The 20,900-nt window shown below is 38.3% G+C and overlaps 2 protein-coding genes across 3 annotated transcripts; both read right to left on the reverse strand.

The window, feature by feature from the left end:
• Positions 1–16,838: 16,838 nt before the first annotated feature.
• LOC147428260 (uncharacterized) lies at positions 16,839–18,129 on the reverse strand. Of its 2 annotated transcripts, none has more exons than XM_086496984.1 (2): positions 17,534–18,129; positions 16,839–17,067 (listed from the first exon to the last, which is right to left on the reverse strand). In XM_086496984.1, the coding sequence occupies exons 1-2, from the start codon at positions 18,087–18,089 to the stop codon at positions 17,021–17,023; spliced, it is 603 nt and encodes a 200-aa protein (XP_086353110.1). In that variant the 5' UTR covers positions 18,090–18,129; the 3' UTR covers positions 16,839–17,020. The 2 variants fall into 2 exon arrangements, with proteins under 2 accessions (XP_086353110.1, XP_086353109.1); XM_086496983.1 differs by having other exon boundaries at positions 16,839–17,070; positions 17,534–18,125.
• A 47-nt stretch (positions 18,130–18,176) lies between these two features.
• LOC147428261 (histone H3.2) lies at positions 18,177–18,941 on the reverse strand. The gene has a single exon (XM_086496985.1). The coding sequence runs from the start codon at positions 18,585–18,587 to the stop codon at positions 18,177–18,179; it is 411 nt and encodes a 136-aa protein (XP_086353111.1). The 5' UTR covers positions 18,588–18,941.
• Between the last annotated feature and the right edge of the window lie 1,959 nt (positions 18,942–20,900).

Raw genomic sequence — 20,900 nt, forward strand, 5'->3', positions numbered from 1 at the left:
ACTTCAATAACATAACTACACCCCCAACAATGTGCAAAATTTTTCTGTAATGGCCATCTAGCATATTATCATCTTGGTAAACAGACGTTCAAGAGAGGAAAGCGCAAGAGCTAAGGAGTTCTAATAGGCTTGCATTGACAAAATGATGTAGCGCTACCAGCAGACTCAAGACGAGTTTCAAAATATGCAAGAAGCAATCAATCAATATTATGCAGATGCAGCAAAAGTAGAGGAATGGGCTACACGTCATCAGTAAGAGAAAGAACAAAGGGAAGCTTCACAGGTGCAAGATGCATGGGAAGCCATGGAAGAGGGCCATGATTTCAAACAACGGGAAATGATACCCGAGACCAGCATCCCCCAAGGGAGAAGAAGCAGCAAACCGGGGATGAGGGCAGGGGAGCAATGACAGCAATCGAGAGAGAGGACAGGGGACCAGTGGCACCAACCGTGGGAGAGGACAGGGGAGTAGTAGCAAGGGAAGGGAGCAATAACTACCTCTCTTTGTATACAACTTGACAAAAACAACACAATTTGTAAAGTTTTGAGACAATGAAAAGTGTACATTTTTTAAACATTGTTTGAGCGGCACAAGATGTCTCTGTATTAGTCATTTTGAAGAATACATCATGGTTTGCATGGCATCAAAGCTCATTGCGTGCACAATGTATGTGACCTAGCTTCTGGTGGAAGCAATTAAGTGAAGTGTATCTGAGAGGGACTCCTTGCACAATGTTGTTTTCTCCTTGCATCTTGGAATCTGAGAAGAAGAAAGAGTAGAATTCTACGTCTCAATGTACTAAAGACAAATTCATCCATTTAGTAGCCCCTTTTTATTGTTGAGACTGAATGCATATGATATGTCTTTGTATTAGTCATTTTAAGAGTACATTATGGTTTCCATGGCGTCAAAGCTCATTGCGTGCACAATGTATGTGACCTAACTTCTGGTGGAAGCAATTAAGTGAAGTGTATTTGAGAGGGACTCCTTGCACAATGTTGTTTTCTCCTTGCGTCTTGGAATCTGAGAAGAAGAAAGATATTTGATTCTATGTCTCAATGTATTAAAGACAATCAAAATTCATCCATTTAGTAAGCACCTTTCCGTTGTTGAGACTGAATGCATACAATTTTAGCAAAAGTGGAAGTTCTTCACATGTAAGATCTACCCTGAGTTGTGCAAGAGTTGTGCTTGACATTGTCACCATCACAGTAAGTAGGCTGCCTCAAAAGTAGAGCTCCATTGATAAAGGTTTGTTCTCACAAGGGCTAGACTTTGTATCTTGGTCGAGTGGATAAGCTCCCCACTTAAAAGATGATATCTAAAATAGTAAAACGACACTATGAAATTTTGAGATCTTATAATAAACTTGCAAATTATGGACTTCTTTTGCAAAATACAAATTTTGCCATGTGACTGTTTCCTATCCCAATTATCATCTAAAAAGTCCAAACACCTCTCAGACTTGCAAATTATGGACTTCTTTTGCAAAATACAAATTTTGCCATGTGACTGTTTCCTATCCCAATTATCATCTAAAAAGTCCAAACACCTCTCAGACTTGCAAATGAGCATTGTTATAGTAGTTCTTATTTGCTCATCGAAGAAGAAACCTACAAACACTTCAAGAGGCATAAATAGTGCGAGCCAAACTATTTTTGTGGCAATTGAATACTTGAGGGACTTTTATATATCTTGAAACAACCTATTCCTAAAGCTTTTGCTAGTTTAAGAAGCTGGCAAAGACCAATCCTTACTGTCAAAGGATGGAAGTGTCAAAGGAGTTGCACGACCCCAACCAAAGGAAGTTCTTGGTTCCAAATATGAGATATCATAAAAGAATATTTTGTTATCTGCAAGTTCCTTGTGTTGTCTTCCTCGGTACATTTGCTCACCAATGAATCCATGGAAAGCATCAAAAATCCCAACTATGCTCTCAACTAGTTTCCAGTCCATCCTATTCGATGGATAAATATCTGAAACATACCAAAGATGATATCCACCACTTAACCTTCGAATATAATCATGCACTAAGTGAGATGCTCGAATTAACTTACAGTTGGGTCGATGCCATGGAAAACTTGGAGGAGATGTTTGCAACCTTAAGTCTGCATGCTGGAAAGCATGTTGTATGAGGACCTCTTTCACCCGCTTTTTTTGTGCATACACTTTAAACTCTTTAACTTGTCCCTTGAAAGCCTCCACAAAATCATTGTGTTGCCTCCTCTTCCTCCTCCTAGTTTGCAATAGTACCCAACTTTCGATAGTTATTCGAGATGGTATCCATGCTTGATCATCTGTAGTATAGCTTAAAAAATGCTAACACAGTCAATGGTAGTGCTAGGCCTTCGAGAAGTAGTCATGGTGTGCACTAGAATACACAAAAAAGTTAGCACAAATATCAAAAAGAGAAGAAATTTTTGAGAGAGAAGTAGAGCTACTCAAAGTAATATTTGGGCGGGAACATAGATACTAGAGTCTTCAATGAAAGTTCTGAAATTTTTCGATACAGAGTTAGTACGACTTATGGCATCTATGCTTTGAAAGCATGAGATTGGGCAATTTGATGAAAAAAATAATATTTTCTCCCTTTTTTCTAAAAGATCTTGGCTTCAAAATGTCGATTCTCAATGTAACGTAAGCCTCTTCCTCATCGGTCGAGCGCCACTCTCTCTCTAGAACTGAAAGACCCAAAAATGAGTCCAACTTTCTCCTAATGCCGCGCTGGCTCTATGTTGTTCAAGTTGCTCCACGGAGCAAGCAAGTGTGTGAAGGATTAGACGTTGAGGTCAAAGAGGTAATTCATGAACAACGTGCAGGACTGACGAATGATATAAGTTTGGATTTTGAGTTGGAGGTCAGTGGTGAGCATATGCCTGAACCTAGAGATGAAGTGTCAAATACTGAAGCTACTGTGGAGAGAGACGAAGAGTAGGGTTTGATGACAAAGATGCAGGAGTATAGATTGAGATAGACATCTTTGGTGCATCAGATCTCATAGAAGACGAAAGATTAACTAATGATTTTTTCTAAGAACTCTTTTGTAAAACTCTTTTTATTAGTCTACAATACACTTTAGATTCATTCATTTGTGTTGGCAATTCATGTATTTGTTATTTGTATTGATTAAGCATTTATTCTGTAAACTAACGTATTTTGTGGGTGTTATTTGTGTATCTGTAGCCATGGCGATGATGATGAGCCATACTCTCCTAGTTTTAGTTTTCCTGTCACTCCGGCCAGCATGTCACCCGAGCAGATGGGTCTCTTTTTGACATAGTTCACACCATAGCAGATCACGATGATGGCACAGAACCTTTGGGCAATAGGTTCCTCTAAACCTACTACGACCAACCCTACGCCTAGGACTAGTGTGGTCCCTATACCGACCGGGCCCACACCTCAGTCGAGTGTACCCCCTACGCCTAGGACTAGTATGCCCCATACACTGACGGGTGGTTCATCCTTGAGACGAGGAAGGCGTCATTCTAGAGGTGGTGGTTGTTGTGGTAGCAGTTCTACTGATACATCCGCACCACCAAGAGAGCGTCCCCCACTCTCTTCGGTAGATAGTTCACTGATTGGAACACCACGTACACCTTGGGGATCACACGAGCATGATCCTAGCAAGGTGTAAAAGAGCAAGGATGGGGCTATTGTGGCGGATAGGGTCGGAAAGGCCATATGACAGAGGATTCGATAGCTCTATACATTTCAATTTGGTCACTTTGTGATGGAGGTTTGGGATAATCTCGACGATGAAAGAAAGAGTTACATTGTTTAGGCCATTCACAGAGAGTACAAGTCAACAACGGAGGGGTACGATCAAGTCTTGAATGGGGATTTTGTGTGTGGCAAAGGTCACAATGTCACACCATCACTCAGAGGCAAGAAACAGGTACAATGCCGGCAGTCCAAAGCCAGCATGGTTGGACGCAAAGGAGTGGGCGGGGATTGCACGAGAGACACAAGACAATCCAGAAAAATTTTAGCAGTAGCAGAGAGATGCAGCCAAAGCACGTTTGGAGTCTACTAGAGCGTCACATTTTGGGAGTGGAGGCTACGGCACACTTTGACATGAGTTTGCAAGTATTATATGTATGCTTTGCATTGTTGAAAATATATATGAAGTTTGAAGATTTATCTCATGATTAAACCATAATTTTGTAGCAAGTTGTCATGAAGCGCCTTTCGACATGCCAAGAGGAGAAGTATGGGTACAAGCATGGACTTGTGGCACTTTTGACCCGGCTGCTGATGGAGGAGGGAGAGGATGTCGACTGGGAGGCATTAGCATGACGGTCTTCTTTGTACAGTCTTACTCAGTCATCTTCATACAGTCTTCTTTGTAAAGTCATTTTTGTAGCTGTGGTCTTCTTGATACAGTCTTACTCAGTGATTGTTTGCATGTACAGTTTTGTAGTGCTTATGTTTATGATTTTTCATTCCATTTGTGATTATGATTTGTTTCGCAATTATGGTATGCCATAGAGGTTATGGTTATGGTATGGCACAAAGGTTTTGGTCATGGTTTGGCAATCAAGTTATGGTTATGGTTTTGCAATGATGATATGGCAATCATGGTATGGTTAGGGCTTGAAAATCAAGTTATGGTTATGGTTTTCAGTGATGGTATTGCAATCATGTGATAGTTATGGTTTGGCAATCAAATTATGGTTATGGTAATGTCGTTGTGCCTATGGTTTGGGAGTCGATGTTATGGTTATGGTTTTGAGAACTTGTCATGATTAAGCTTTTGATTTTGTGGTTTTGTTCTTTTTACAGTTTTGCTAATCTATATACGCCCGCTCTTTAGTGTCAACTTGTAGGTGGACCGCGGTTGCCTGTGCACTTTTCCTTTGGGTAGAGAGGGCTGTTTTTTATTGTTGCAGTACATGCAGCATCAGTTCACAACCCTCTCTCCCACAAAAAAAAAATTGCAGGTTTGTTCTTCATAACAGAGTTCGGCATATACGCTGGTACAGGCCTCAAAAGAAACGTGGATATCAATAAAATTTTTGGCGCGTGTGACTGCGGGCTTATAGGCATATATAACTGCGTGTATTTCGACGGTTATAACTTGATATATTTTGATGGTGATTCTCGGTATATATACCGACGGTACGATATCGACATTTATTATGATGCTTATTCCAGCGTATTTTACTTTTAAAAGAAAGCTTGTCTCGCCGATATCTGCACCAATTTTTATGCAACGTATTGTAGTGTTGGTCTATATGCATTGATTTTCCCTCTACTCATTTGTTATCAATCTGTCAATTGCAGCAGCGATTTCGCTCAAGAAATGGCAGTTGATGAAGGGTCAGGATCCACTGTCCCTCGACCCCCAACTGTGATGGAAATGGTGGTCGATGAAGGGCCAGGATCCTCTACCCCCAACCCCCAATTGTGATGAAAATGTAATGTAAAAGTACATGAAGGTTGTGATTGTAGAGTTTATTTTTTCACAACGAGGATTTCGAAATGTTGTAGAGAGAGTATATTATAAAAAGAGTTATAAATATATAGCAAAAGGTGACTACTAATAGGTCAAGTTGTTTCAGTGGTAAACATGGAGAAGTTACTTGTTGACCAAAACTTGGCCAAACTTGAAAGTTTGTTTTGTTTCTTTTTGAGATAAATTTTGTAGTGAACTATATAAAACAACCAATGTGATTATTTCAAATATAGGTTGGCGTTTTAGAGTTAATATTGACATTTAAATGACATCAAAGTATGGTCAAATGACATTGATCATTGAATTATAGAAATATTTCTAAAGAAATGATGGGTCTAAGTACTTTTGTGTGAAAATTTAAGTTAGTAAAAATAATATTATTTCATGAAGATAGCACTAATTAATGGATTTTTCCTTCTTGCAACATTCTCTTGATCAAGTATTACATGTGACATGTATATATGAGTTTTTTTTTTGAAATGTATTGTAATGGAAATGGCCCATGAACTTTGAGAATAGTGGAATTAGGAGAATTAAAGAGAACATGCTACTTTGAGAACATAGAGGGTGAACTTAACTAGAGGTAGCAACATAACCATTATCCTTAATTAACTTGGCATGAACAATACTTTTGCAAGAGAGAGAGAGAGAGAGAGAGAGAGAGAGAGAGAGAGAGAGAGAGAGAGAGAATTAGAGAACTTGACAACAGTTGAGGACTGAATTTATGTGGAGCCGGTCCCCCCTCCAATAGGATTTTGTATTATAGATTCTCCCATAAAGGGAGACTTGGTATAATACAACCTTTGTGTTCCTTGTGACTGATGCTATGAAGATGGAAAGCTTCATGCATCACGAGCATAACATACATAAACTTTGTAAAAGCATTAACCATCCCCGGCCTCAGACCCAAGGCCTCAAACACCTTTAAAGGTGGAGAGAGCTAGCGAGGAATCAGGGTAGGGAAGAGGAAGAAGAAACATTCATAGGAGAAAGAAATTAATCCTCACTTATCATCACTCTTCTTGCTAGTATACATAATAGCATAGTAATGAAGATGGAGAAGATGGCAAGCTTAAGCATTGAAGTTGGTTGAATTTTCATTCCATAGCCAAGAGTATTGGTGTAGGCTCTCAACTTCTCAGCAAGCTTGGAGAAGGAGATGGAATTCTTGCACTTTCACCAAGTGAGAATGTGTGAAAAATGAGTGTGTGAGAGGGTGTATACCCCTAAGCACACCCCTTGCTTTCCTTGTTCAACCCCTCCTTGTAGCTCAAGCTTGAAGCTCATTGGACCCCTCTAATCCTAGCCAATCACATGTATAATGCATTTCAAGCAACATGGGTAGCATTAGGACAAGTGTCCTCCTTACCTCTTTGAGAGATAACTTAAAAATATCTAGATATTTTTTGAATTGAACTAGAAGCTCATTGGACCCCTCTTTATCCAAGCCAATAGGATTCAAGCACACTATGTGGCTAAGCATAGGGAGAGCCTAACATGTGTCCATGTGCCCCTTGAGAAAGGGAGTTCCCTTTGAGTGAGTGGGAGGTTAAGTCAAATATTCCCCTAACTTTGGGTCTTCCCCCCGACTTTGTAAGGTCTCTTTTTTACTCAAGCACCTTACCCCCATGCATGGGAATCTTCTCAAGCACCTTCCTCATCAAGCATGACAAGCACCTCAAGCACCTTAGTCAGCAAGCACCTCAAGCACCTTAGTCACCAAGCATGACAAGCACCTCAACGGGTTCCCATCTCAAGCTCAGCCCTAGCTTGCTTAAGGTCAAAGTACTTTTAACACTAACCTTTGGAGGTCTTTAATGAACCTAACCCTAAGGTCTTTAAGATCCATTAGATGCATGTTGCTCTTTGATAAACTATCTCCTTTTGGACCCCTATTAAGATGTAACCATCTCTCCTCTTGGTCCCCTGCTGAGATAAGTCTAGAATCACTTATTACACATTGCTCTTTGGTAGACCATCTCCTTTTTGGACCCCTATTGAGATGTAACCATCTCTCCTTTTGTTCCCTTGCTTAGATAGGTCTAGAAGCACATGCTGTCTATTCTAGCTCTTGTTCCCCTTTTATCTTCCCATATTAAATGATCAATTTAATATGAGAAAATCATTTGGTAAAGTTAGATATTATATTTTATGACATTACTTCTCTCTTGAAATCATAGTTGTCCTCGACCATGAGGTAGAGAAGATAAAGCCTAGTCATTAGTCCATGTTTCTTGGCGGGTAGAGGATCCCTTTTTACCCTACAACATCATTCCAAGATGGATGACTAATCCATTTGGTACTTGGGAGACTTAGCTGCCGCAAGCATGTCTGCTCTTTAGTGCATATCATACTTCCAAAGTAGAGTGACAAGTTCTACTTGGTGTTTGGGAGACTTCGTCACCACAAATATGATCCTAAGCATGCATACTTCTTAAATTTTGTGCGCAATAAAAGAAAGAGAACGATTCTTATAAGACAAAAACATTGTTATTTTAAAATGCATTTTTATTTGCTTACTTTAAGGCATCATTGTAAGCATTGACAAGGTTTGTATTATCCTTAAGCTAGGTTCCTTGCATCCATTTAGCATCTTTAAAAGGATAATTTTTTAACTTAATAAGATATCATCAGGTAATCTTACCGTTTCTTAATACTTTGTCTTCATGTCATAGTATGGACTTATATTGAAGTACTTCTTTTTTATCTTTGATTTTTGGAGGGTCTGCAACTATTGCTTCTTTTGGTGGCTCTCCTTTGTAAGGCTTGCGTAGGCTCTCATGGAAAACATTGTGCATGAGCCGATAGCTCGGCAACTTTAATTGATAAGCCATCTCATTGATTGGCTTAAGAATTTAAAAAGGATCATAGTATCTTTTTGTCAGTTTAGCATAATACTCTTGGTGGCCCGTAGGATTCTTGCCCGTAGTATGTCTTAGATGAGCCTTGAGAAACTTTAGCAAGACCCAATCATTTTCCTTAAAGACTAAGGCTCTTTTGTGCTTATTAGCAGTAGCCCTTTTTGCATTTGCTATGAGATGGATATAACCTCTTTAATCTTTGGAAAAGATTCTTGTGAGTCTCAGCTATATTCATCAACAGTGAAGATCTTCCCATGTACTTTAAGTAGTAAGGGACTTTTGGATCTTTCCTCTTTATCCTCGAAAGGTACTTTTCCCATAGAAGTATGTACAATGTCATTGTACGCATACTCTATAAGAGATAGGTACTTCTCTCATTGAGAATGTTGATCTACTTCTATGACATAGGCTTTTAGTAGATCAAGAATCGTTAGATTATTTATTTCATTTTGGTCATCCATTTGTGGATGATAGGCCAAAAGAGAAATTTAATATAATTCCTAGATCCTCAAAGAGACCCTTCCAGGAATTACTGGTCACTCTAGGATCTTTGTCCGACACTATGGATGTTGGAAAGCCATGATACTTGAAAAAATTGAGATTTGAAGAGGATTATCGTTTGATGTGCCTTAATAGTCTTTTTGACAGGCATAGAGTGTGTCTTCTTGCTAAGCCTATCGATTGAAACAATCCAAGTTGCTTTCCTCAATCAAATTTTGACTTTTGGCATACCACACATTTTGAAACATACTCTTCATGGTTTGTTTACTTTTTAGGGTAGGCCAACATAAATACATTGTTACTCCTCGAAGAGTAGATTATGGAATCCCTCTTTGCCCCGCATAATGAGAAGCATGGGATTCATACGTGACTTTCTTATTGTATGGGTGAGTAACACATAGCCTATTGTCATTTGGAAGATAACCATCCTTCAAGGTGATTGGTTATTTTTCCTTCCCTGATGCAAAGGCTATAATTATGTACTTAAAGTCTTGGTCAGTCGCATACTCCTCTATCATAAAAGATAGATCATTTTGAGTTGTTATAGACACTACATTTACCCTTGGCCGTCGTGAAAGTGTATCGACCACTTGATTGTGCTTGCCAGCAACGTGAGCAATATAAAATCTAAATTGCAAAAGAATATTTGCCCACCTCATTTGTTTGTCGGAGAGCTTGGTTTGCGTCATGAAGTTCTTAAGGCTTTGTGATCCATTTGTAGGATGAATGGAGTCCCCAAGAGATAGCATTTCTAGGACATATAGAACAGCTAATATCTCTTTTTTGTATTTGCCCAATATTTGCTTATTGGAGTTGAAACTTTGACTCTCATATGCTATGGCATGCCCTTATTGAAGCAAAATATCTATAAGGAAATCACCACAAGTATCACATTGGACCTCAAATGTCTTTGAGAGATCTAGTAGTGTGAGCACATGTTGAGAGATAAGCTTCTTCTTAAGCTTCTCAAAAACTTCTTTCACTTTTGCAGTCCACGAATACTTAACGTTCTTTTTTGTTAAGTCGTGTAATGGGCCTGCTATTAGAGAGAATTTTTTTATAAAGCATCTATAGGATGTACATATACCTATAAAGCTTCATACCTCCTGTAGATTTCCTGGATTAGGCCATCCTTTTACTACCTCTAACTTTGTTGGATCCATACGGGTGCCATCTTTAGAGATAATGTGACCTAAATATTGAATCTCTTGTAGGAAAAAATCACTTTTCTTTTTATTAATGAAAAGCTTATTCTCTCTCACAACTTGAAAGATTACCTGGAGGTTCGCTTGTACTCCTCAAGAGAATTTGAGTGGCACGTAGCACATGAAATCTATTTTTGATAGTGATCTTATTTAGTGTTCTATAGTCGACACACATGTGATATGTGTTGTCTTTCTTTTGCACTAAAAGTATTGGTGAACATAATGGAGAGGAGCTAAGTCTCACCATCCCTTTTTCCACCAATTTTTGCACTTGCCTCATGATCTCCTCTTGTCGAGCTTGTGAAACTCAATAAGGAGGTTTATTAGGCGGTGAGCTTCATGGTAAGAGCTCAATTGCATGGTCATCATCCCTCATTTTGGAGGTAGCTCACTAGGGATGTCATCAATGAAAACATCTTGGAATCCATTTAGGCAATTAGACAACTCTAATTCCTCTTGATTACCTTTATTGCTACTTGTGAAAACATTAGAATCGTTTACAAATTCTCTAACAAAAATCATATACGCAAAAATAGAGCTTTTCATTGACTTATCAAAAGCAAGCATATTTACCAGGGATATGGTGTTCCCCGACTCATTAGCATCTATGTACATGCTCTCTTCCCTGTAGGTGAAGTAGATTCTCCTTTCAGGAAACTTCATGTTGGAAGCCATGCGGTTAAACAATGGTGCCCCAACGATAACATCCTCATGCTTGAGAGGGGAGATGAAGAAATCCTCTTTTTCCACATAGCTTTGGACATGAAGCCTCAATTTTCCAATTAAGGGAGTAATTGAGATGTCTTGTCCCTTGATAGCTCCATCGGATTTCAATACATCTCCCATCTTGTGGGCTTGTATGCCTAGCTTGGTGGTCAACTCCGTGGGTATGAAATTGTGAGTTGAGCCAGGGTCAAACAAAATAAAGGCATCATGCTCTTGCATCTTTTCCCAAGCATAGGAAAGGAGAAATCCTTGGCAATGAGCATCCTCTTTTGCAGCTTCAGCCATAGAAGCTCTAGGAGACTCATCGCACACATTTTCTTTGGGGGTAAGCATGATAGGCATTTCCTTGCTCCCCACACTTAAAGCATTTATGATCATTACAAGAAGCTTCTAGCTCTTCAAGAGGGAGTTTATTTTTACCGTTGTAAACTCCCTTCTCCTTGGACCGGAATTGCCTTGGGAAGAGTTTTGGGCATTGTTCTTCCCCTTTGCTTCATTTGATATTTGTTTTCCATGGGCTTGGCATTCCTTTTAGCCCCTTGTTGGAAATTAATGCACAAAGAAACCATAGTGTGGTGGATTACTTTCATGATGAACCAGGCAAACCCCGAGAGACTCCATTATTAGGACTATAGTTCCCAACAGTGTACTCGAACTAAGTCTTTCTCAACCAAGATAATAGATCCCTGCCCCACTTACCCTATTGCAATAAGCAGGCCCAACCTTTCATGGACAACTTAAGGACCTCTCTTCTTAAGCAAGAAAAGAGAAACCAATAGCTCTGATACCAATGTAATGGAAATGGACCATGAACTTTGAGAATAGCAAAATTAGGAGAACTAAAGAGAGCATTTTTGTGAGACTAGGGTGAAGTTAATTAGAGATAGCAACATAACCATTCTACTTAATTAACTTGGCATGAACAATACTTTTTCAAGAGAGAGAGAATTAGAGAACTTGACAACAGTTGAGGACCGGATTTATGTGGAGCCGGTCCCCCCTCCAATAGGCTTTTGTACTATAGATTCTCCCATAAAGGGAGACTTGGTATAATACAATCTTTGTGTTCCTTGTGACCTTGGTGATGCTATGAAGATGGAAAGCTTAATGCATCATAAGCATAACATACATAAACTTTGTAAAAGCATCAACCATCCCCGGCCTTAGTCCCAAGGCCTCAAACACCTTCAAAGGTGGAGAGAGCTAGCGAGGAATGAGGGTAGGGAAGAGGAAGAAAAAACATTCATAGGAGAAAGAAATAGTTTCTCACTTATCATCACTCCTCTTGCTAGCATACATAATAGCATAGTAATGAACATAGAGAAGATGGCAAGCTTAAGCATTGAAGCATGGCTCTTGGTTGGATTTGCATTCCATAGCCAAGAGTTATGGTGTAGGCTCTCAACTTCTAAACAAGCTTGGAGAAGCAGATGGAGTTCTTGCACTTTCACCAAGTGAGAATGTGTGAAAAATGAGTGTGTGAGAGGTTGTATACTTGTCTTGTTTGACTTCAAAAAGTTACACCGATCAATAAATCATAGCAAACTCCACAAGAAAAATCTTACTAAAGCACTTATATTCTCATTTCCATGCTTAGATAGTCACAATTAGATGAATGTTTTGATAAGTTTTATTGAAGCAAATCTCGAGAGGCATAACAATGTATACAATTTATGTAAAATTGAATCCCAACAAAATTTGTATTTGATTGGTTTTAATCTATTGAATCACTTTAAATCATACTTTTTAACTAAAATTACCACATTGATTTTTGTCTTTCTAAAAGAAGCTTTAGATGAAAGTTGAGTTAGGCATACTCTCAATGTTTTCATTGATGATTGAGCCTTACCTTAAATGTTATTTAAATTTTATAATATTAAATGGATCTTTTTTATTTCACCTTTCATTTTGCATCCTCACAGGGCTTGACTTCTCTTGCATTCTATTCTTTTAGAATGCTAAAGTAAAGCTTTACCTTACATAATTCTAGTAAATTCTATACATACATACATATATATACATATACATACATACACACACACACATATATATTTATTTATTTATGTACTTATGTTTATTAAAACTACCTTTTTTATGAAGGCGTTAAAAAAGAAGTCCTTAAATAACAAGATATTAGGTAGGGCGTCTATAGCATAATCCATGGTTGAAGACAATGGTGGAAGTCAAATCAACCAATAAGCCGTTCTGGAACTGCTAGTTTGTAATTGTGTGTATATATGGACAATACAATTTTATATTAAAACAATACAACTGCAACACTGATTAAGACCTACTTTCGATAAATCTTTTCTCGCCCCTTACCTTCAACAGGCCATCGTGAGTCCTCACGTCCACACATGGAAGAAAAGGGATTTTGTTATTTAAATGGGAGGCAATGAAAATTGCACCTCAAAGAGGTGAATTTGGCCTCTACCTTGCACGTTTATGTGAGATTATATGCTTTCAAATTCTCCAAACTCACTTTTTTCTGCCTTGAGATATTAAACAAAGGATTGTATATTCTTATTGGCATGGAACAGGCCATAGAGGAAGTTAAAACAAGGTACAAATTTTGAATTGTAGATCAATGTTGCTTGGATTAGTGACACATAGGGTGTTTGATTTGAATTTTAGGTTTTGTTATTTCACCTTTCATTTCATAGCATGATATGGCTTGACCTTTCTTGCATTATATTTTTAGCCTAAGAAAGCCATATAGAGGAGTTGGTAGAAAGGAGTTGGTAGATAAAACGTGCAAATCTCTCACCATCAAAAGTTTCACTATCACATTAAATGTAATGTACCCTTTGTTTGCACTTTAGTCTTTTCATCATCACCATTTGATTACATACAATATGATTTTTTTTTCATTTTAGTGTTTTTAAAAGATGTCTGTATATTGGTGTTGATGTGAAGCATTAAAAATGTATAAAGAAGATCCTCTCCCTCTCTCTAACAGATGAAAATAAGGATAAACTTAAAATTCTTTTGATTTTTAGGTCAAAATTTGAAGTTTTTGCCGGTAATAACACTAAAACTTGTGTAAATTTCTCGATTTTTTTAAAAGCAAGTTCAGAATATAACTGAGATTTTACAATTTTAACCGATTAAAATACATTGAACCCCAATTTTTTTCCAATACTACCTCCCTCCCTCTCTCACTCACTCACTCACTCACACACACTCACTCTCTCTCTCTCTCACACACACACACACACACACTCACTCACTCTCTCTCTCTCTCTCTCTCTCTCTCTCTCTCATACACACACACACATGCACACACACCAATGTTCAATTTTTTTTATAAAAATAGAATAAAATTATAAAAAATACCGATTATTTTGTAAAATTTCTTCTTTGAATGTAGCTACCCAAAGGAAATTTTGTATGTTTTTCAAAATAATTTTTCTCGAACTTTGATGTCACACACACAAACACAATTAATTACAACTAAAAATATTGTCTTCTTGAGGCCACCTTAAAAAATTTATCTTGTTTTACAATGTCACAATGAAGCTTCACCTTAAATAATTCTAGTTAAACTCAAGCTCATGGTTTTATCACTTTCTTTTTGGCTTGTTAAAGGTCTTAGTCATCAATGCATTTAAGAGAACCTTCATCAAAGTTTGATCACATGATGTGATGTATTTATTAATTATCAAACTATTATATAATATTTTTATAGTTAATAAAAGGTCTTAGTCAACAAGGCATTAAGGAGGACATTTATATCAGTTGATGTGAAGTAAATAACTATTAAAATTTTCTATTATATTTTTTTAATTAATAAAAAATTTATCTCATTTACAAAACGTATACAAGTTATTTCATTGAATTGATTTATTATTTCTATGCTTATTTGAACTCCCATTTTGTACTTGCATAATTTGATTTATCAATGGATTCCTTTATGTACTTAATTTTCATTTTATTGTACAAACCGTCAATCAACCTTCACATTTAGAGTAGGACTCTACTTTTCATTTGAAGACCTTACAAAAACTCTCATTTTCGTTCTACACAAAAAGGGCATACAACCTTTTTTTTGCAACTCTTCTCTAGAAGTGTTGCAACCTTTTAATTTTAGAATTGATGTCATTAAAGCTTTAGGGACTCAACTCTAAAATAGATCCAATTGAACTTACTAAATGCAAATAAAGATCTTCTAAGTTATAACATTATTATTGTAATTCATCTAATAATGTCCAACTCACATTCACTCACGACTAAAAGGAAATCCATTGTTTAAGATGGGTAGTCACATAATACTTCAAAGAGGGTCAATTAACTTTGGGAAGGGAATAGCTACAAAAATTGGCTTGAGCCTTGATCAAAACAAAAACCCTATCCTTAAATGGCTTCAAGCTCCTCAAAAGAAGAGCTACCTCATTTATCTAACATGATCACTTCATTGTCTCCCTCTTCCCCTTTCAATCATGTATCATGTGCAATTAAACAAGGTGAAGACTCACGATGGTCTTGTTGAAGGTAAGAGGGAAAGAAAATTTTATAAATGTGATATGTTTAGATGTAATAAATTTTATGTGTGTGTGTGTGTGTACGTATGTATGAGAGAGAAAGAGAGTTTTTAATTAAGATTTTGAAATAACTTGTTTATAATAACTTGTGCTTAAGAGTGTAGTTCATTTATAAGACATTATTAAAAGAGAGAGAAAGCATCATACAAAAATGAAAAATGTATAATTGTTACCCGAAATGTTAATCTTTTCCTACATCTTATTATTTTAATGTCTCACATTAGCACCAATATGGAGAGACCTTTTAAACACTAAAATGAAGAAAATGTTATTGTATCTAATTCAATGGTGATTAATAAAACACTAAAATGCAAACAAAAGCTATCACATTTAATGTGATGGTGAATGTTTTGATAGTGAAAAGTTTGTACATTTTCTCCACCACTCCTTTATGGTCTTTTTGAGTCAAAAACAAGAGAATTTTATAATTGTTTATACAAAAAGATAAATCCAATCACTATAAAAAAACAATAAACGTAAATAATGTCCATGAAAAAGTGATAAAAAAACAATTGAAAAGACAACAAAATTATTTTACAAAAACCCTTGCTATGTGACACTCATCCAACCAAAAAAATCCAATGACCTCAATGTTACAACAACCTTATACAATGAACTTTATTTTAGCATTTTTTTGACCTATGGAAAAGCCATAGGATTCATTGTACAAGGTTGTTGCAACATCGAAACAACAACCTTATACAATGAACTTTATTTTAGCATTTTTTAACCTATGAAAAGGCCATAAGATTCATTGTAAAAGGTTGTTGCAACATCGAAACCGTTGGATTCTTTGACCGAATGAGTACCACATAACAAAGATCTTTTGGTCAGATAAATGTCACATTGCAAAAGTGTTTGTAAAATAACTTTGTTATCCCTTCAATTGTTTCTTTACATCGCCTTTTCATGAACATTATACAAATTTATTGCTACCTCACTATCAAAAATTTCACCATCACATTAAATGTGATAACTTCTGTTTACATTTTAGTATTTTTTATCACCATTAAATTAAATACAATGACATTTATAACATTTTGGTGTTTTTAAAAAGTCTCCATATTGCTACTTATGTGAAGCATTAAAATAGTAAGATGCAAAAAGAAAGATGAATCTTTTGTGTAACAATCACATCATTTGCCATTTTTGTATGATGTCTTCTCTCTCTCTCTCTCTAAAGTATGTCTTGTAAAATACACTCTTAAGTACAATTAATAATTTCTTATAAATGAAGCACTCTTAAGCACGAGTTATTATAAACAAGTTGTTTCAAAATCTTAATTGAACTCTCTCTCTCTCTCTCTCTCTCTCTCTCTCTCTCACACACACAAAATTTATTACATCTAAACATATCACATTTATAAATCTTTCCTTCCCCCTTATCCAATGATTAGCATAGGTTATTGATATTATACACTATGTTCGAAAAATAACAATAAGACACTAAATGGACACAATTAATGTCAAGCTAGTACTTAAGGCTAACTGCTAGTTTACAAATTGGCAGCTAACCAATGGCAACATTAAGAGGCACAAGCAAAATAATAACCAAACCCAACGAGAGGCCTCCATGCTGAAAATACATAATGACAAAGCATATTGCTACTGAAATAGCTATATACACAATGGATATCCAATGGGAGCGTTTGGTGTTTGATCACCAAATGAGAAGGCTTGAAACTACACCAATGGTGATGTATCTCTACCAAGAGCAAGGTTCACTGTTACCCTTCAGTACCATATTCTCCAAGAAGGCACCCCTTTACAAAGCCTGCTACACATGCAAACCCACAATCATAGCCATGCTTCTCGTATAAAGCAACTGATTTTAAACATTAACACTACTTAAAGAGTACAATGAGAACTCACTACTTCAATTTTAGTGTTGCTTCTCATGCTTGGATGGAAAGGCACTAATAGGTAATTTACAATCATAGACAGGCTTTTCGGCAAACTTTTAATGGTGTTTCTAGGTTATTGCAAATTGCAGATGAATTTAAAGCTTACGCAACTTCAAGGGTATAATGAAAGCTAATTACTTTACAGTTTCTCAAGCAATGATGGAGAAGCATTGAAGAGAAATTCTCAATCCACAGACATTGCAGAAGGCAATCAAAATGCAGGACATTTCCATAGTGGAGAATGGAAGCAGAAGTGCTAAATACATGTACAGGGTGTAAAAATACCATTAGAAACTATAGCCAAAGCAGCAGCACCGAGAACTTAGGCTTGCTCACCTCTGATACAACGGGCAGCAATATCTTTAGGCATGAACGTTACACGGTCAGCATGAATTGCAGAGGTTGGTATACCCAAAGAGCCCCAAGGTAAGCCTCTGCAGCTTCTTGGAGGGTCAAGACAGCAGAGCTCTGGAAGCACAGATCCATCCCACACCAGGCGCTGGAAGGGCAGCTTGCGGATGAGAAGCTGTGCTTTTCTGGTACTTGCAAATCTCTCAAGGCCATGATGCCAGTGCGAAAGCAATGGGGCTTCTTGACGCCGCATGTGGCAGGGCAGACTTGCGGACTGCCTTGATGGCCAACTGCTTGCGAGGGGCCTTCCCGCCTGTGGACTTGCATGTTGTCTGCTTAGTAAGCGCCACAGCCCAAAAAAGGGAATCCTGAAGCAATAAATCAAGCATCCAAAGATACCCTTGAAGCAACCCTTTCTCAAGGATCCTGATATGATTGCTATGGGTAATAACTCAATAATTCCTCTACTATGACCTGTAATCAAGAAGAGCGTCCAAATGATGATGACCAAAGGCTTGGAAAGCCAAGCCTCCATGTGCATCTGCTTACATTCAATTAGCAAGAGCGGGGCAATCTAAAGAAAAAGGTGGTGTAGAAATACACCCTTATGAAGTACCACAGAGGAAGCTTAAGCACGCTCACCTCTGATGCGACGGGCAAGCTGGATATCTTTGGGCATGATGGTCACACGCTTGGCATGAATAGCACAGAGGTTGGTGTCCTCAAAGAGCCCCACGAGGTAAGCCTCTGCAGCTTCTTGGAGGGCCAGGACAGCCGAGCTCTGGAAGCGCAGATCTGTCTTGAAGTCTTGCGCAATCTCTCGCACCAGGCGCTGGAAGGGAAGCTTGCGGATGAGAAGCTCTGTACTCTTCTGGTACTTGCGAATCTCTCTCAAGGCCACGGTGCCAGGGCGGAAGCGATGGGGCTTCTTGACGCCGCCTGTGGCAGGGGCGGACTTCCGGGCTGCCTTGGTGGCCAGCTGCTTGCGAGGGGCCTTCCCACCTGTGGACTTGCGTGCTGTCTGCTTAGTACGGGCCATGGCTAGCAAGCTCAAGAATCAGAACTAACGAAGACAGAAGAGATGAGCGAATGCAGAGAGCAGAGTCAGTTTTGAATTTAAGTTCTCGGCGCCTCACGTGATCCAACGCTCCTGCTTTCGCGTTCCTCATCCGACGGCTAGCTTTCAACTATCCGTGAGCTTGCTCCTCATTGGCCAGCAACGACAACACCAAGTGCCTATAATCAGTAATAGCTGAGTCTCGCCAGGATAACACAAGTTATACAATATTTGAAGCATATACCACAAAAGGATAGATTGGCTACACAAAACCTGAAACATGGGTTGCAATGTCTGTAGCCAAGATGGTTGCAAATTGACAGCAAGCATTTACAAACTAACAAAGAAAATCAAGGTTGGTTGTTTGCATCCAAATCTCCATGTGTATGTGTTTGCTTGGGCAACACAACTAGACTATGGGGCAGGGCATGGATTTCATTTTTTATAATTTTGGGGGGACACAATGCCGACTCCCCACCATACTTTTGTATAGCAGTTTTGCATTATGTGCACCATATGGTCTGTAGTTATCATTTTCTCATTGCATGACAAAAAGTTTAACATCTGTTATGGTTTTCTTGTAGCTTGAGAAAACAACATTCTCTACCTTGCACATTCGGATGAGATGGCTACTTGATTATGAGGTTAGTAGTCCTATTTAATTTTTGTACTTCTCTATTATACTCTATGTAATTAGATTGTTAATAATAGACATCAATACTAAACTACATCGATCAATTTCTTTAGAAAGGCTAACCAAGCAAAACTAGTATGTTTTGATATCTATAAGCGAAGCCTAATTGTTCATAGCCATGTTTCAATACTTTTAAAAAAACCATGACCTATCTAAATTTGCATAAATGACTTGCTTTTATTTCAAGTACATAGTGTTGTGCTATATTTGCAAGTTTTTGTGCACTTGTTTTCTGTTGGTTTGATTTTTGGTTACTTTTGTACAAACACAAGTATTTTTCCAAAAAACGACCCCTCAAGCTTAGGCCTATAAAGATGGCAATTGTGATTGATAATGTAGTTGTGATTGAGATTAAAATTGTGATTGTTATTTATATGAAGATTATGATTGAGACCTACTAGTGAAGTGTCGTCGTGGTTTGTTAGTTTGAGCTCCATCAAACAAATTGCAACCTCCTACTACTTAATTTATAGATTTTTTTTTGGAATAAGTTAGGGTTAGGCTACGGTGGACCAGGGTTAGATGCATTATGGTTAGGCATAATAGATGCACCAATGCTAACAAACTTGACAAGAGCTTGAATGCAAAGTGAACTTGATCGATTCAACTTGTAGAAAATGCATACAAAGAAGCTCTTTATATAAAGAGCTCGAGAGAGAATGTGCAAACGACATCATGAATGATGTAATTGAGGAGAATCTTCCTCGATGGACTTTGTGGAGTCTCTTACAAACTATTTGTTTCTATGCTTTTCCTATCTCAGCTCATAGCCTTTGACTCATTATGTATTATGGATTATATGTACAATCATGACATGTCATGGATCTCATATAATCATGCATGGGGGCTCAGGGCTAGTACCCATGACTAGGATTACTCCCTACACATTCGATACAAAAAGCTTAATCTCCTCTAATCTGATCTCTCCTCTTTGTCTCTGTCAGGCCAAGGGCCACCCTAGAGGTCAAGGACCAGGGGCCAAGGGCCGGCTGCTAATGGAGACAGGGATCCTAGAGGCAAGGTCTATAAAAGGGAGGTTGGGCATAGGATCAAGGCTATGGCACTCCCAAGTTTTACACTGGTATCAGAGCTCGGTGGAGGAGGGAGCTATGGAGGAAGGGGGAAGATGACCTTGCATGATGGTGTGAATCTCTCTCTCTCTCTCTCTCTCTCTCTCTCTCTCTCTCTCTCTCTCTCTCTCTCGCGTCATGAAGGGCGTGGTGCTCAAGATCGAGGGAGGGTTTTTGCATGCTTGCATGGTGGAGAAGAAGAAGCCGAGGCTTGGTTGCGGGGGCATGGCCGCTTAGCAGGGGTTGAAGACAATCCACAACAGGGCCGCGGGCACAGTCCCTAACAAGGGGAAGAGACACGGGATGTGAGCGCGAGGCCGAGGGGTGCAACTTGTGTCACAGGCTCGGAGGCCGGGGCACAGCAAGGCGATCGCTAGCGCTCTCTCTCTCTCTCTCTCTCTCTCTCTCTCTCTCTCTCTCTCTCACACACACACACACACACACACACACACACACTCACACACACGCCATCGTTGCTGCAACGGGTTTAATTTCCCACCAAGAAGCCCTAAAGTCTGGGCTTGGATATTT

Source organism: Adiantum capillus-veneris, chromosome 23 (genome assembly GCF_014529385.1).
Source record: "Adiantum capillus-veneris isolate H3 chromosome 23, ASM1452938v2, whole genome shotgun sequence".
In the NCBI taxonomy this organism is placed as follows: domain Eukaryota; kingdom Viridiplantae; phylum Streptophyta; class Polypodiopsida; order Polypodiales; family Pteridaceae; genus Adiantum; species Adiantum capillus-veneris.